The sequence below is a fragment of the Phoxinus phoxinus genome (genome assembly GCF_949152265.1).
Source record: "Phoxinus phoxinus genome assembly, chromosome: 2".
Taxonomy (NCBI): Eukaryota; Metazoa; Chordata; class Actinopteri; order Cypriniformes; family Leuciscidae; genus Phoxinus; species Phoxinus phoxinus.
In genome coordinates this window covers 5,760,266-5,778,591 of record NC_136877.1, presented here as the reverse complement: position 1 = coordinate 5,778,591, position 18,326 = coordinate 5,760,266, and the positions used below count along the sequence as shown (strand labels likewise).

General features: G+C 40.6%; 1 protein-coding gene across 1 annotated transcript; it reads right to left on the bottom strand.

Moving 5' to 3' along the window:
* Positions 1-4,308: 4,308 nt before the first annotated feature.
* LOC306992339 (adhesion G-protein coupled receptor G2) lies at positions 4,309-17,792 on the bottom strand. Its single transcript, XM_079601087.1, has 10 exons — positions 17,657-17,792; positions 17,334-17,447; positions 17,101-17,220; positions 16,980-17,016; positions 16,259-16,359; positions 16,038-16,156; positions 8,625-8,893; positions 7,182-7,287; positions 6,797-7,074; positions 4,309-6,128 (listed from the first exon to the last, which is right to left on the bottom strand). Exons 2-10 carry the CDS (start codon positions 17,445-17,447, stop codon positions 6,013-6,015), a joined length of 1,260 nt encoding a protein of 419 aa, XP_079457213.1. The 5' UTR covers positions 17,657-17,792; the 3' UTR covers positions 4,309-6,012.
* Positions 17,793-18,326: the final 534 nt, after the last annotated feature.

Here is an 18,326-nt window from a genome sequence, read left to right as displayed (position 1 = left end):
TAAAATTCCAGACAGTGAGCGTTTTCCGGAGACGCAAAGAGGTCTACTTCCGCTCTGCCGAATTTCTTCCACAACAGTTGCACTGTGTGTGGGTGTAACAACCATTCTCCTGCCGGAACGCGGTTCCTGGACAGTACATCTGGTCCAACATTCAGGTGTCCTGGCACGTGCGCGCCCTTAATGAAAGGAGGTTGCAGCGCGCCCATACCAGAAGGCGTCTGGTCAGCCTGTATAATGACAGAGACCTGAGGCCGCCCTGGCGATTTATGTATGACACCACTGACATGCTGTCTGAACGTATCAGTACATGGCAGCCCATAAGCAGGGGACGAAAGCGAGTGAGCGCTTTGCACACTGCTAACATCTCGAGGCAGTTTATGTGGAAGAGCTTCTCTCGCTCTGACCAAAGGCCAAACAGCGGTCTGCCCTCGAGCAGCGCTCCCCATCCTGCGTTGGATGCGTCCGTAGACACCACCCTCAGACTCGAGGAAATCCCTAGGCTTACACCTGACAGGTACCAGTCTTTTGACTTCCACGGTTTCAAAGCTGCAACGCAAGCTTGATTGACCTTGAGGCGAAGCCGACCGGTGGCCCATGCTTTGCAGGGCACCCTCCCTTTGAGCCATATCTGCAGCGGGCGCATGTGCATGGCGTCGATCTCATCGATGTCGTCGACGGAAGCGGCGGCAATCTGCGGCCGCTGTCCGTCGGGGATCGAAGCTGAAGAAGCCGGAGAAATAGTACGCGGGCACGCCGGCGAACATTGGCGGCTAGGGGATGGTTCAGGGTTCCGCTGTGCACGGCGCTTTTTACGGCGCGGCACAACAGCGGAAAACACGGGCTCCTGGAATGACGCCAGTCGCCAGGCGAGTCCGCAGAGTCGCCAAAGGCAGAAGTTCACAGTGATGGCAGCCGCCATCCGCAAGAGCGATAGCCGCGTGTTGCTCACCCAGGCAGGAAGCGCATATAACATGACGGTCCCCGTCGCTGAGCGTTGCACTACATGAGCCGCAGGAAGGCATCTTCGGAGAAGACGGCTTCGGATACAAATAACACGTGTGAGTCGCGCCGGCGAACTCACACACACTCAAATGGAGGCAAAGGATATAAGCGCCGGAACGCGCAGCTGGAAGGCGAAGAAGGCGGCGGTGCCAGCGGCTTCACGTCCTCTCCCGCTGAAGTGCTCCCTCGACGGCGCAGCTTCTCCTCGGATCAGCGATGTAGGTGTTTCGCTGAAGGATAAAAAAATCAGAGTTCATAAGCCTGTGAGCGAAATATATAGCCCTAAGCCACGCCCGTTTCGGCGGGACCAGGGCCGGATTAACCATTAGGGCAACTGGGCACTAATTAATATTATGACATTTAATGTAATAAAATGTTATTTATAAACTATAAATAACTAATAACTTTATTTATAGTTATTATATATATTAAATAACTATAAATAAATAAATAAAATGACATTTAATGTTTGTTAGAAATGAATTGACTCCAACAAAAGTGCCCCAGTCTCTGTCTTTATTCAGGCATGAATAAACAATTCGTCCAGCGCTGGAGGAGAGAAGATTCTCTAATCTCAGACAATAGTTTACCATAGATATAGGATAAGTATAAGGGGGAGTAAAACCCCTCCACCAATAAAACCATACATTACATCATATAGGATCATATAGCATAGTTATATAACACATTCTAAATATGGTCAGTTTCCTGTCAAAGCTCCACACAGACATGTGTATCCGAACAGGACCCTCAATATAAAGAATGAGAGACCCTCGAACCAGCTCTCCACTTGAGCAAAAGGGGCCTTCTTAAAGCTGCAGTCCGTCTTTTTTCCTCTTTGTCGCCATCTCTGTTAGAAATCTGCAATTGCAGTTATTCGCAGAATTATTAACTGTGCGTGGGTAGTAAATCGGCATGAAACAGCGCGGATGAACACAATGTATTGAGGAGAACCTGTCGCGTCGCTGTGGATACTGTACTGTCATCAGCAATGTTAGAGTATACCTTTTGAAAGTGTCAACATTAGAATTTTCATCGGTAAATGTCATCTGAACAAGTAAGTAACATTCACTTTTGTTCTGACCAAATTCGGGGGGTGGGGGGAAGCATTGCAGTAGGCTATATCATGCTGATTAAATCTAACGATTGCTTAGGCTATATCACGTCAAAACGTGAAAAATATATTTTTTCTGTAGCCACTCTGAAGTCCGAAGTCTTTGGGTTTTACAACTGGTGAATCTCCAGTTGTCACTGGTGATTGTCGCTTTAAACTTTCGGGATCCGCCATACCAAGTGCTAAGCTAAATCTCCACCTCCATCATCCACACACGCTAGCCGGGGACTCCTTCTCTATGTGTACAAAAGTGACGTAATGACGCAAAGACATGCTCGAAATTCCCGCGGAAATCCACCAGTACCACTGGAATTAAAATCATTATTACAAGATTACCGTTTTGAATCGAGGTAAGGCAAGCAGATCGTTTTGAACACTGGCTGGTTACGTTTTTTTTCAAAAATGTCTTTTTTGATATTTTTAAACCCAAAAAAGTGCCGGACTGCAGCTTTAATGTATAACAGATGTGACCATTACATTAACATAAAGGAATGCTTATGCTGCATATACAGGTCTGGGGGCATGCAGGAACATAGGAATATAGAACAAATATTTCTAACAATGTTACACCAAACATTGGGTTAATACAATAGTGTAGGAGAGAAAGTTAGCAATATGGGTAACATAGCAAGCATTTTGATGCTGCTCTATTATTGTCAGTATTCATATGCTCAATAAACAAGTGAGATGTCAATGGCATTTTGACAACTGAACTGAAATCTCCTGATTTCCATTTCGGAAATCTGGTCACCTTACTCAAGTCATGACCAGCTGATAAGACATTTAACACATTTTGCAGATACATTTGGGAAAAAAGAGAGATAAAAGAAATGCCATAAATAAATAATTTGAATTAAACCGTAGGCTATTCTTTGCGGTAAGTCCGGGAAATAACAAACATTATAATGAATCCATGAATGCAAATTATTAACGCAACGTTTGAATGACTTTGCATATGGCCTCATATGGTTTCATCGGTTAGCTTCTGTACTCGCTCTCATGTCATTTCAAACCTGTATGGGTTTCTTTTATTTCTTTTATTATATTATTATTTCACCAAAATAATCTGAGAACCACTTAAAATAGTCCTGAAAGAGATAGTCGACACAAAATATAAAAACTCGAATCATTTACTCACCCTCATGGCTCATCCCAAGTGTATTTTTTCTTCAAATAAACACAGAGGAATATTTTTAGCAAAATAAATAATCTCTGAGTCCATTAGTGCTTTTAAATGCTGCTCCAAATAAATAAATAAATAAAAGAATCCCGCCAGAAACGAAAACGATACCTAGGTCAAAATACTTAAAACCTTTTAACGAAAAGAGCTTTTTTTATTGTATATTTGTGTGAACTATCATTTTAAGAAAATGTTTGCTGTCTTTTTTGTGTTGACATTCTCTGTTTTGCATTTTGCTCGTCATTATCTTTTTTTGATATTGGATTCCAGGAATCTTTTTAGGCTACATTTTATTTCAACCTGACTGCAATTTATGTCTTTTTTATTTATTTATCCGTAGGCCTGTATTTTGCATCAATGCGCTCTGTAATTATTTGTGATTGTTTGGTGCTCAACTTTGGTAAATGTGTTTAAGGCATAGGCCTATTCTCAAATAATGAAGTTTGCTGTTTGTACTTGTGGTGACATGGCTGATGTTATGAATATGGCTGATGATATGAATATGGCTGATGATATGGATATATCTGATGATATGGATATGGCTGATGATATGGATATGGCTGATGATATGGATGATATGGCTGCTGGTGTACTCTGCAACTAAAGTGCACTAAAAAGGGTTGCACAGTCCACTTGCTACTGGACCACGTGAATAGAGCCAACCCTAAAATCTCTGTGATGTGATGATCTGCAACATGATTGCAGAAAAATAATACAGTTTGCTTTGTAACAGCTTTAATGAGGAACTAGAACACCATCTTTCTCATGACTGTTTCCATGTTGGTGTTTCGGCATTTAAATATTTAAATACTGTTCATTTTCCTGATATGCAAATGTTTGGAACTAAAGCCTCTAAATTGGCATACTGGCTAATATTATGTACAGTAGCTATAATGCTTTAATTTATTTTCAACATCAATCTACACTCAATTCCCCATAATATGGTATGGAGTGTAGATTAAAACAAAAAATAATTAAATAATTAAAATGATTTACAACAATCCCACACATTAACTTTTTAGACTTGTAGTTTATTGCTAAAAGTGAATGAAAAACAGAGCATTTACATTTTTTTAAAATTACAAATCATTGTTTGTAAATGAAATGGTCAATGAAATATGCAGTTGCAATACATAGTCAGAATAGGAACAAATAAATTACCTTAATTTACTATGATCAGTACAAAGGAAACACTCGCCACCCACATCCATAAAGTAAATAGCGAAACCTCTCTAAAGTACAAGATTGATTTCTTCAAAAAGTTCGAAAAGCAATTTCTTGTTTGCTGTTTTAAAAGCATAGTTCCCAATAGTTTCTTTCTTTATATATATATATATATAAATTCAGGTTGATTGGGACACTTTTAGCTATTGAGATGACTGGGAAAATGTGTCCTATTTAACATATATATCGCCTCTTATACTATCATTCACACTATACAGTTGTACAAACGCTATTATTGACAATACAATTTCACACAATATCAATATGATAAAATACTCTATATAACTATAAAACTATAACTATAAAAGGTACACAAGGTAAAATAAAGAGATAAAAACACAATTCAAGGGGTCATGACATGAGAAATCACATTTGCCTTGATCTTTTGACATATAAGAGGTATTTGTACAATTAAAATATCCTGTAAGTTTCAGAGCTTAAAACGTCATCCTCATTATAAACTAAGCATTTATTTGATCAAGATCAAAAAACAGTTCGTTTGGATATTGCGGGATCTGTGACATCACATGGGCAAATATATTTGCATATGACTGACTGAGAGCAAGACATCGACGAATAGTTATACATCATTGCACCATAGGCCCCACCCACAGCCTTCAAAACTTACAGTCCCTCACTTCAGCCAATACGGATCAATGATTTTGATGACATCACTCTGCACTTCAGCTCCTGATCAGATTTTCTGTCCGATCAAATGCTCTCTAGAATCTAAAGCGTCCCGTCCCGTACATTATAAATAGACAATGAAGTTGTGGCTTTAAATCGATATGGCGGAGATTAGGAGGAGACACGGTTAGAGATTAGGAGTAAACTGCGGCTTTACCGATCTCAACGGCTCTCGCCGAGCTTTGATGTAAACGAAACACTATTTTCTATTTTAAAAAAGGGGAGTGAAAAGAAGTTTGAAATGACTGAGCAAATGTAATTGAATATTCTCTATATTTCTTGAATCAGAATTATAATCAATAAAAAGCACTCTGGTCTGGTGTATTCATGAATTACCTATTACCTACAACTATTGTTGTCTTCTTTGCCTAGATGGACCAAGTGAGTGAACTAATGAAAAGGCTCAGAGCAACACCTATTTATCACGCAATTATACATATTATTATTCATTCTTTGATTTCACTTGAAGTATATTGGGGCCTTCACAGCACATTATGGGTATTCTCTAGCCATTGAGTGTACACCTGTGGTGCATTTTGGGATTAAATGAGCGTACTCTATAATGTCCACTATGGTTTCAAACACCACTAGAGGGTGTAGAGGAGATTTCAGACACAGACAAAGTGTGGGATTTTTGTGCCTCTAGTGGCAGCAAATGTAATTTAAAAAAAAAGAGATCACTTTTAAAAATGGGTCCCCCAAAAAAATTTTTTTTTATGGGATGTAGCCATAAAGAACTCATGCTATTTATTGAGATTAGACATTTTGGTTGTATGATTACAATCTGGTAAATGTTAGGCATGGACTATTCCTTCTGTTTATCAATGGTGAAGGTGTCCACAGTGGATAAAGACTTGGTATGAGCTGCTTTCTGTTTGTCTGGCCTCATTGTCAGACACATCCACAGAAAGATAGAAGCCCCTGCCAAAAAATAAAGTTGAAGGCAACTGTATTAGAAAACATTTACATTTGACAACAATCAGACACATCTCTTTTTGTACCTCCTCTATGGTTCTATAGCTATATTTCCATCCAAAGTTGCGAATTTGACTTATGCACAAAATTGGAATATAATAACATAAAACATTTGTGAATAAAGCACAATTCTATGTGTTCAAGAGAACAAAATCATCACTTCCTGGGAAACTGGCACAAAATATCTGTAATAAAAATGGAAGTTGCTGCAAATCGGGAAGCCACTGTGCCTCTTTTTAAAGACATCATACGTAGCCTAAGTGACTTGCGCCTCAGAGCGCAACAAAAGTTATCATGCGTTCTGATACTGGTGTTTGGGAACGCAATGGGATTGGTCCACTGGTTATCCAATCACATCCTCTGTTGAGGCAAAGTCACATGAGTTTTATGTTGTGCAAAGGGATTTCTTCAGTAAATGTGTTTTCATCATAGTTTATGCTTCTTTTTGGATAACATTTTTTTTTAAATGTTTTTTATGCATATGTTTTTTTTATGCACATTTTTAGAATTTATGCACATCTTGGTCTTTCTATCCAGCTTTTTATATGCAATATTCCAAAAATCTCATAAAAATAGGCGGATGGAAACATGCTTATGATTAAGAGTAAACCTACCTTGCATTGTATTTGAAATGCAGAAGAGGTAAAGTATAATGTAGTTGGTATATCCAGAGCCAAAAAACACCAAACCCCATGTTGTTCCCAGCAGACACATGAGGCCCAGCACTGTTCCCGCATCCTTCACTGGTATTTTATGCTTCTTTTTCTCCACTTGCTTTAGCTTAAAGATCTGTCTGGACACTTTGAGTATAACTAATAAGTTGAACAGGAATATGACGGTGAAGTAGGAAAGGTTCACGCCATACAGGACGAGAGGCTCTTTGAGCCAGCAACTGTAACGCATACAATAAACAATGCTAAAGTTAAAAAAGAGCAACAAAAAAAAAAAGAGCTAAAACAAACTAAAATGAAAAGATTAAGTTATAAAGCGTGGACTTACACTGCATTTGTTGCATTCGAATTTGATAATTTCACATTTTTAGTGCCGTAAAGAGGATGAGTGTTTTGAATTGTCAGCAAACTTCCAACAACAGCAGCAGGGATTCCTGTCAAGAGGAAAAGATTGCAGGATGAGCCACACACTTCGATCATTATTTTTTATGTTTCAAGTATTATAGTCCTGGGGCCGGTTGCATAAACCGCTAAGACTAGTCTTACAAGTTAGACATCCATTTTTTTTTTCTTTAATATTGTTCATAACTTTTTGAAATCAGTTACATAAAAATGTAATCTAACTGATAGTGGGTCATACATACTAGCTATTAAGAATATGTCTTAACATAATGGCTATGCTTATGCAACTGACTGTCTTTAGTTTTTTGTGCTTACTTTGTACTACTTAACTTGTAAACAGCCATAAATCTTACTAACTGTAACAAACTGTATGCCATTGGAAAGATAGACTTTTGATAGACATTTGTGACGAGTAAAAATCATGCAATCATGTTCAAAAGATAACATCTATTTTAATTTTGTTTCTAAAAATGTTTTACATCTAGAGAAACACTACATAAACAAATATGTGAACCAAAGAACGTCTCAAACCAATCCTAAATCCTTATATGGAACGCCAATGGAGCTTGGAGGTCATCTAGTGGAAGAGTTTGGTACTGCAAAAACTCACTTTTTGACAGGCTGATCACTGCAAAGCCAGTGGGTGGAGCTTGACATCCAGCTCCTCCTCTCTAGGTGAAATGGGGGGAGTTTGAACATAACTCTAACTCTAAACATAACTAGGTCAAGCTCCACCCATTACAACCAGAGAGGGGGAGCTGGATGTCATTTGGCTATTGCAGAGATATACTAAAATTGGAACACAACTTGAAAAAATACAAAACAAGTAAAAACATTACAATTTCATAAACTTATCTATAACTTTTTTTCTAATTCGCTTTTATAACTTTTTCAGGTCAACAATAATGTGCAAGTGTCTTCTTTAAAGGCCGCGTGAACCGGAAGTTGCAAACGACTTTTTTCAAGTGTTGTGACGCATTTCAGAGTGAAACGGAATATTGAACAGGGGGCAGGGTTTTACTATATTCCTGGTCTTAAAGTGCATGAATAATCTGAGCATGTTATTCATCAAATAAATATTTTAATGTTTATTATAATTTAATAAAATTCTCTGTCTCTTAAATGCCATTATATTCATCAGTTGTCACAAATCCCTTTTCTATCCTTTCCTTCCAACCACCTACGCTATTCTCATAGGTAACACCCCGGTGGTTGAAATAAATTCCTACACCTTTTCTCATCAAATATCCTATTTAACTCTGAAATATTATATATTACGAAAGTAAACTGGGTTGTGAACGCAGTTACTGATGTTAAAGTTGTCCTATGAGACTTTGGCTGCTGTGTTTTTGTATGTTGTTATACTCACCCCATCCGATCAGGGACAACTTGGTCATGTAGTACTTGATGTAAATGTTGAACACCCTGATGAGAAGAAGGTACAGATGCAAGGCTTCAACAGCCATCCATGTGAAACAACACAGCAGGCTGTAGTGTATCATCACAGCGATAAACACGCAGAACTCTTCCTTTCCCAGTGTGGCAGCCCATTCGCTGAGCATGAAGCTGATGTTGAGGAGAAACAGAGCGCCACTCAGAGACACATGGATGCTGCTGGACACTTCTGCCCTTGCGTTCCTGAGAAACACACGTGTACTACTGGTCAAAAGTTTGGCATAATTATGTTACATTGTTTTTTAATAAAGTCTCTTATGCTCATCAAGGCTGAAAAGTTTGAGGTAAGTAAAAAAAAATACCTTTGTGATAGTAAGGCAATAAATGCAGTTTTAAACTTTATATTTAAAGAATCCTAAAACAAGATGTTTTACGCTCAAATACTAAGCAGCAAACACTTTCGCTATTTCTTCCTCCGGTTGAGCAGGCAGTTGACATAGCACAGCTCTCTCCTGAGGCCTTTCCCAGTCCTTAAGGATGGGATACCTAACTCTATGCTCCCTTCAGTACGGTTCCCCTTAGAACTGATGGACGAAGAATTGGATGGTCAGGGTAGCAGTACTTTAGTCTGATTTCTTCTTATTGGGAGTTGCTGGCAGTCGCAGAGTAGCTGTGGTCTCCCTGCCGGACGATTTTGGGAAAAAATAGGAGGCCGATTTTGGGAAAAAATAGGAGGAAAAAACCCTCCGGGGCCGAGGCCGTTTGTGGAGGCAACCTCACGCTTAGGTCGGCCCCTGGAGCTTGTGGAGGAACAGAAAAAGTGGGAAAGGAAGGGAGCTGAGTAGGCAGAAAGGGAGTCTGGGCCTGCTCCTCTAGCTGAGGCAGCCTCGCGCTAGAGTCTGGAGGTGGAGCTGGCCACGGACAGGGGAACGGTTGGAAAAAAGTGACAGGAAAATGATATGGTAGCTGGGCCTGCGCCATTGGTGGAGGCATACTCACGCTAAAAAGGGGGGCCTGTTCGTTTAGAAATGGCATTGGGACGTGAGGCGTGGTGCTGGCGAAAGCTGCGGTCTGTAGCTCAGCGGAGCGGAGAGGAGGCTGGGGCCTGCCGGCAGCGGCGGAAACTGAGGCGCGGCTTGGGCTAGCTGAAGGCCTGCTGCGGCCTGACGCTTGGGAAAACTGGGCCCTGCGAAAGGGGAAGTTGTTTTCTGTGAACGTGAGTTCGGGGCTCTGTAATTACTCGCCTTTTGCGGATTTGCAGGTGGAGTGGATTTTGGAGACGGAAAAGCTGACTGGAGAGAAACGTACAGGTTGTATAGTTGTGCTTTATTCATTCTCCTGGTAAAATTAACGTCGGCGCTGATTAGCGCTTGTCTCAACCCCAAAACTGTAAAATTTCAATCGCAGGAATGGTGGGTTGTACTGAAGTGTAGGAGGATGCTGGAGATGGTGGTGGCAACCTTGATGGTGGGGGTGAGGGCAAGCCACGGCGCCTCGGGGTACGGGAAGCGGCTCGGCTCTTTGCTGGAGGTTCGGTTGTGCTGTCCTGTTGAGCATGGGAGCTCGTTGCGGCGTTGGGAAGCTGCAATGGATCCTGGGCAACAAGGGAGTCATCAACAGACGGGGGGATTTGCACCATGAATGAACTTATGGAAAAATTGGAAACCACTAAAGTAGCCTTTGATGGACCCTGCTTGGAGGCCCTTACCGCTGTTGATATGGGAGGTGAATGAGGTGACTGAAGGGAGAGAAATATTGAGGAACTGCAAGTTATATGCAAAGTGGGATCCTTTGAAACATCTTCGTGCAGTCAGGATTGGATGGTTCTGGGGGAAAACTGCTTGGAGGATGGTGTCGAGCGATGCGTCGAGTAGGGGTTTTAAACGAGTGAGTCACGGGGATATTAATTCTGAATAGTAAGGTACTGGAGAGGAGACATCACTGCTCCACTGCACAGTGGAGACAATTTTCCTTGTGGGAGCCGATGTGACATTGCTGCGGCTTTGGAGTACTTTACAAAGAAACTTAACTCCACCGGAGCAGGAATGTAATACTGCTGTGCAGTGAAGGCAAGTTTAGACAGAAACTGAGCTCCTGCGGGAGCCGACGGACACGTCACTGCTGCGGTAGTGGAGAACATTAGCTAGAGAAACTAAGCTCCTGCGGGAGTGAGAGGGGACATCACTGCTGTGGCGGTGAAGGCAAGGTTAGTCAGAGAAACTTGACTCTTGTGGGAGCAGAATGGACTGCTGACAGTGAAGAAGGTTAACCAGATGAATGCCAGAGACGGAGCGGATGTAGGAGCGGAGGAGATGACACTGCTGTGGCAGTGTGAGAGGGATCCTGCGGGAATGGTGGATATGGTGAGCTTGTAGGTTTAGAGGTTTAAATGGCAGCCTTGCCGGATTATGCGCATCTGAAGTTTAGGTCTAAATGACCGAGCAAAGATAGCAGTTCGGGTTTAGGACAGTTTAAAATGTCTGGGAAGGTGAATGAGACCAGAAATATCCTTTGATTTCTTCTTGTGCATGGCGGCCTGGAAATTAACTGTATCCAAGTTAAAGCCCAGAATTCAATGGATGTGGTTAGACTCATGGTTTATCCTGGGCGATTGAAAACCGAAGCTCAGCAGAAACCTTGCGGTTTAACTGGTGGAAAGAGTTTCATGCAAGCTGTTGAGGAGAATGTGACCGGATGAGCTGTATTTCACGTCTGTTTGGTGTCATTTTATATGTTCTCAGTAAACGTGCGATGATTGAGCTCAGCATACGTCTTCGTGTACTTTTTTTTTTTTTTTCAAAGAATCTCAAAGTGCTACACAGTAAAACGACAGTAACTTAAAACGAATAAAAACAATTAGCACATAAAAGCCTTTCTGAATAAAAAAAAGAAAGGCTTTTAAGGATGATCACCCAACAGCGGAGTACAGTCTGATTTATATGATCGTTTGTTCATTTATCTGTTGCTGGTTCATTTATTTGGTGACGTTCAAAAGAGACTCGCTTGCCTGCTGCGGTGGCTTAATGCTGGAGGAAAGTCCCGTTCCTTCGCATGAAGAGGGCGGTATTGCCCGAGACGCAAGCGTGGTGCTCGGCGGGCTTTATTGTCCATTTCTCTATAGCAGGAATTATTGAATGGTCCGGTTTGAAAAATTGCGCTGAAGGAAGATCCCGGATGTTTCGGCCATGGTGGCGAGGATCCGTTTGTTTGTCCTGACGCCCGCGAGATAACGCCGGAGGATTCTGGCAAAGATTCCTGAAGGGCGAAAAGATTCTTCATCGGACAGGAGAGCTCGTTTCGGACAACGTTAGGCTATATGGGACGCGGCCAAAATGCTGAAAAACTGTCGAGGAACGTTGGTGAGTCAAATGAGTATGTATATAGGTCTCCACTCATGCTGATTGGATAGAAATGTTGATTACTGATTGTTGACAGCTGGTTGGAATGATGTGATAATTGGATCAATTATTTGAACGTGCTCCTCCCGAACTTTGTTTATAAAACATCATATGAGGAAGCACATTGATGCAAGCTCTGTATCATCTTGGAGGGGACAACAGATAGGAAGGTAGAATACTACTAACGGTCATGCCCACTCGTCCTATTCTGTCAACAGCTTCTTGCCTTGCATCCCAAGGGATGTGCAATAACGCTGTTTCCATATTCCATGTATTAACCATACGAATGTGATTCCAAGGGAAGTTTAAAGGGATTTCCTTTAAACTCCAAGCCGGAGAGGGAGAAAGTGGGATGTGAGTGGAGGTATTGCCCACTCTCCTCTATACTAGCCCATTTATATACAATTACAGAGGGAGAACATTGCTACCAACTCTGAACTGCCAGTACTGGAGGGGGCGACCGATAAGGGAGTGAGATGCAAGTAGTTGTATTGCCTGCTGTCCACAAAAGGGAACATCTCAGGTAACACATGCAACCATGGTTCCCTGATGGGTGACACCACATCAACTGATGCAATGGGGACGTGTCCCATATGACCCGGTGTCTGAGGCACGTGTACCAACTAGCCAATCATGGCTGATACAGTAGCTGCGTTTACATGGCTCAATCCGAATGAAATCAATCCGATTAAAGAATCCGAACAAGGTGTTTACATGGACGACAAATAAAGTACTCGGGTTGATGTGCGCGTTTACATGTCACAAGCTTTACATCTGATTTGATCGTTTTAGACATGCGCAGTTACGCACAATCAGTGCACAAGACGATTCCCGCCGCCGTTCCACAATGCGCATAACAGCCACCCTCTTACCATTGCTTATTTTTTGCTTGAACAAGTCATTATTGCGTGACTTGCGACCGTCTAATCTTTCAACGACTTTTTCTTCCTTCAAGATATTCAGCAACAACTTGGTCTCTGCTACAGACCAATTTTGCTTACCGCACGCCATCTTCCCTTCAAAAACAACAGTGCGTCATACGTCATTACGTCATTTCTACGTCATTGCACATGCGCATTCCTTTCAGATTTGGTTTTCAGTCCGATTAAGTGTTTACATGTTCTCTTGATCGGATTACAAAAGGAATAAACCACCCCATTCAATCCGATCGAAATTTCAATCGGTTCGAGCTCAATCGGATCAATTGAGGTGTTTACATGAAGGTTTTTCAATCCGATTGAGCCTTCAATCCGATTATAAGGGTCCATGTAAACGCAGCTACTGATGACGTTGCAGGGTGCTCCCCAGCGTATAATAAGGGCTCCTGAAAACACGTCATCAGCTTCAAATATTTGAAGGAAGACGCGCTGGCATGCCCGAAGCATGGCAATGCTACGAGACGTCTTATTCCCCTCTCAGAGAACCATTGTTACATGCGTAACCTGAGACGTTCCCTTTTGAGGGAACTCAATGCCACGCCAGCTGATGCAATGGGGATGTCAATGTGAACTACCAGTGCCTGGTGGAGACAAAACACAGTCTAAAATCTTAGGCCCTGAAACAAAAAATTCAGCCAGCGATTGGACACACAACGTTGCAATGGGAAGGAGTGTAACCTCACTTAATACCCAGATACCTGGGAAGGTGACATAAGAGAGTATTACTATCATAGATGATCATCTCAAACATCTGTCAGCTCTACATCCAAATATGTTATCAGGGGGCCAACCCTTATCTGTATTCTCTTCTAGTAACAACACTGTATCCCAACTCCCTCTTCGGTGGGGGAGGGTGGAGAATTTATCCTTCTCTAAAAACAACATGCTGCCCGCCCAACGGCCACAACTGGGGGATAAGGAGGAGATTATACAACTTCCTGTTCCTCTAAGGAGGGAGGATAATTATTCTTTTCATAAACACAAATATTGGTTGTCGTTAATCTCCTCAAAAGCAGCTTGTTGCAAACCTGAACCCTCCTCAGAGGGTGAGGGAGGAGGGTTTTTTTTACCTCAAAACAAGATGCCTTTTTATTCTCCAAAATAGATTGGTAGAAAGGGAAGAGAAGAAGTTTCTCGACCATTTCACCACCGTCTCAACGACAGTCCTGCTTTAAGATCATAAGCGAGCAACCAGTCCTCATATTCCACAGAAGAAGTCACAGTTCCTCATGCACCTCACCAGGAAACCAATCAGGCATGGAGGGACACAGCGTATTAATCTCACCATATTTCCTTTTCTTTTTTTTCACACACTGCAATCTTCACACAACACACAAACAAGTGGCTTCCTGAAGACATTGGAACAGATGACGTGTTTTCAAGTGCCCTTTTTATACACTGGGGAACACCCTGCAACGTCATGACTGCATCGGCCTTGATTGGCTAGTTTATGTGCTTTCCCTTCTCCTTGAGATGGAGGGTAAGATCTGCAGCAGGGCGGAGCTCCAAGACTGCAACTGGAGACATCCCCTAGTCTTGGCCGAGGTCCATCTACAGGTCAGCCGGGTAGGCTTGCAACACCACCTTGGTGTCAAAAGCGCCACAGGCTTGACCTGTTGCCACGTATGCCTTGCCAACGAGCCTAGATGTAGTTTGGCAGGGCTTCGATGGCAAGACCGAAGCCTTCCAGGAGGCTGGAGTGCCAGGAGAGATAGCTCGCAAGCACATCTCATGGTTTCTTTCTCTTACACTGTGTCCTAACTGCAACGTGACGCGGCACGCGATAAAATGTATATTTTCCATGTTAATCAGAGTTTTTGTCCTAACCAGCGTCACGCGACAATTCTATTTTAGAAACTGTTTCTATTTTTCTGCGACGTCGCGCTGGAACAACAAACACAAAGTGTGGCAATGATAATCTCAGGTGCTGTTTATGTGCTTTATTTAATGTTAAAAGCGTGTAATGGGACTTCGAATATCATTTAGTGCTCCAGATTTGTAGCTGTAAAAGCAACAATGGATAATTCACCTCAGATCTTGAAATTTAAACAAATGGAAACATGTCGTTCAAACTGTGAAGAAACAAGTGTATTATTCGACAAAGATTGCTTTAGTAACTCAGTAGCCTATGTAATGTATTTGAATTAAATTGTGTTGCCTACTTATCCATTTTCTTGTGATTGCCGTCAAGATTACTCTCTGGTGCTGTACACTTACCGCGAGAGCCCGCCTACACGCTGTTCTGATTGGCTGTGGGTTTTGATTGATTTGTACGCATCTCGTAGTCGCGTCTAGTGTGGACAGACAAATTATTTATTGCTGGAATTTATCACATCGCGTCTGGTTAGGACACGGTGACACGCAGGGAAATTCACACGCTCAGACAGACAAACGGCTTCCTGAAGACAAAGAAGCTGATGACGTGTTCTTCAGGCTCCCTTTTATACCCGGAGCGACTGTGTTGTCACCTGACTCCAATAGCCAATCGAATTCGGCATGTTCACACGTTAGATACCCTACATGAGCATCAACACCATGATTTCTGAACGACCGTGTGACACTGAAGACTGCAATCTAAAAAATGCTGGGTTGTTTCAACCCATGTTTGGGTCAAATATAGACAAACTAAACCGTTGGGTTAAAATTGTAATAATTTTTTTTAAAACAACCCAGCATTTTTTAGAGTGTGATGTAATGATGCCAAATATTTAGCTTTGCATCACATGAATAAATTACGACTGTAAATATATTTAAATCGAAAAGAGGTATTTTAAATGATAATAACATTTCATAATATTACTGTTTTTACTTTATTTTTCATCAAATAAATGCAGATTTGGTGAGCATAAGAGACTTTTTCCGCAAAAGAGATATTATATAAGCTTTGATAAGTGTATATGCATAATCTTGGTATTAGTGTAAAATAATAATGTGAAGAAAAGCACATTATATATATATTTATAAAAATGTGCTTTTCTTCACATTATTATTTTACACTAATACCAAGATTATGCAAATTATGCATTTATATGAAAACAGAAGGAACAGCACCTGTGGAAAATGAACAACAAGACAGCGAAAGCAGAAAAGATCGCAGACAGACTGCAGCCTATGTAGCTGATGTAGGACAGGATTTCCCACTGGCGTTCATCAATATTGTTCACCTCAACCTATTCAGAGTGAAGGAAGGACAAAATTAAGTGGAAACAATTAAATAAAAATAATATCAGCATGATTTCTGTAATGCCCTGGATTATCCGCTCAGTACTCACTAGAAGCACAGCAAAAGCAGTCATGTGATTACAGGAGCACTCCACAACATCATCACTGAGCAGAGTGGTGTTACAGCCATCCGGTTTCCAGATGCCGTTTTCTACATATTCCATGTGAATTAAATGCATTTTAGTAAAAAAAAAAAAATGTGTATTTAAAGTCTGCATGTAGTAATGCTTATATGTCAGTTTGCAGAGGTGGAAAGTCCAGGGGTCAGAAAGTATAAGTCCTGCCATATGTTTATTCCACCCATGAACTCAGTCAGCTGATTTCACTAATTAGTTCTATCTACTGGCTGAAAAACTGTGCTAATTAGCAAATCCAGGTGATTGGAACAAAATACTGAGGAGGACTTTTACTTTCTGAACCTGGACTTTCCACCTCTGTCAGTTTAGCACTATTTTTAAAGGGATAATTCACCCAAAAACAAAAAAGTGTCACGATTTATGTTGTAGATTTTGAGTGGGCTTCAGTGCGGTCTGTCATAAAAAGACGTAACTGAAAAAGTATTAGGTGTGATTGTCAGGGGGAAGTTTTCTCAATACTTCTTCCTGTTTCAAAGTTAGAGGAAGCACGAGGATAATTTTGATTTTGTGATGCGATGATTTTTGTTTTACATGGAAAAGAAAAAAACCCCACCTGGGTTAAGAAGGACATGAGGGGTTGTAAATGATGACAGTTTTCATTTTTGAGTGAACTATCCCTTCAGTGCTCACTCACCTTTTTCATAGTATTGACAGGAATATGTGTAGTTTCCCTATGAATATCAACAAAAAAAGATAATAAACAAGTTAATAACATTTTGGAGCATTTGGAGAAAATTTTAAAACGGTATGCTTACGTTTGTGTGATTTGTATAATTATTGACTGGGAAATTCATTATAAGTGGATTGGTCAAATTCACAATGTCTTGTCCAAGAATTTCAATCTGTATGACTTTGGACATTATAGCTTTATGCCCCTGTGAAAACAACCACAGACAGGCAGGTTAGGCCTATATAATAACGAGTGAAGGGGTTAAGAACAAGTTTAATAGTCTTATAAAACAGTCAGAAGAGCAAATGTAAACCTTACATTAAACTGATCATCGGACTTATATGTAGCTACTCCAACTTTCTGCTTGGTTTCTGCATTCCTGAGAGCCTCCATTGGGATCCATGTCTGTATTGTTCGAGTTTCATTAGACATCTTAAATAAAATGAAAAGGTATGAATGAAATAATTTCACTGTATTATTAACACTTACAAAGGTTATGATATAAAAATGCTTATATTATGTAACCTTTTTGAGCTGTAAAAAAATTAAGCTGCAACCTTTGAACATAGTCTCAGTGTTATCTTAATGTCTTTAATAAATACTGTAATCTGTCTTTTAGACCTTTGGGAGAAGAGTCTTACACTTGGAGCGGTGATTAGTACTTGGCTGAACTTGTGGTTCTTGATGTTCACCGTAACCACAGTCAAAGTGAGATCGCTATAACGGAAGGTCTGCGATTCGTTCGTCGTATTTATAACGCTGTTTATACATTCTGTCTGTTCTCTGCACAATGATGCCATCAACAGGGACACAACAAAATCAACACAAGATTAATATAGTTTATTTAGCTCTTTTTTTTTTTAAATAGAAAAATACGATTTATACAGTGTTTACCTGTATTGTTCTCTTCCGTTTTTATTATCTGAATGAGATCCATGCACTGAGGTGCAAACATCGCACGAGACTTTGTGACAGCCGGCTTGAGCTGAGGTTTTTGGCTCTAAAATAGTTTAAGGGAAAAATGACCATAAGTATAATTACACTTTCATCTTTTTTTCCACACTTGGGTTTGTTTCAAGTTCATATTTTATTTTATTTGCACTTTTACAAGGAAAAATACAACTGAAAAATTATTAGCTCAAATGTAATGAACTGGATTTTAAAAAATATATATATCTTCTGCTTATCGGCTGCATTTATTTGATCAAAAATACAGTATCATAATATTATAAAATAATATTTATCTTTTAAAATAATTGCCTTATATTTTAATATAATTTTAAATGCAATTTATTAAAATTGTAATTTATT

Excerpts from the sequence above, each read along its gene's own strand:
- LOC306992339 (XM_079601087.1), bottom strand. The coding sequence starts at position 17,447 with ATGTCTAATGAAACTCGAACAATACAGACATGGATCCCAATGGAGGCT. Across the intron at positions 17,017-17,100 it reads ATTATACAAATCACACAAAC|GGAAACTACACATATTCCTG; the intron begins GTAAGCATACCG and ends TGATATTCATAG. Across the intron at positions 16,157-16,258 it reads CTGCTTTTGCTGTGCTTCTA|GTTGAGGTGAACAATATTGA; the intron begins GTGAGTACTGAG and ends CACTCTGAATAG.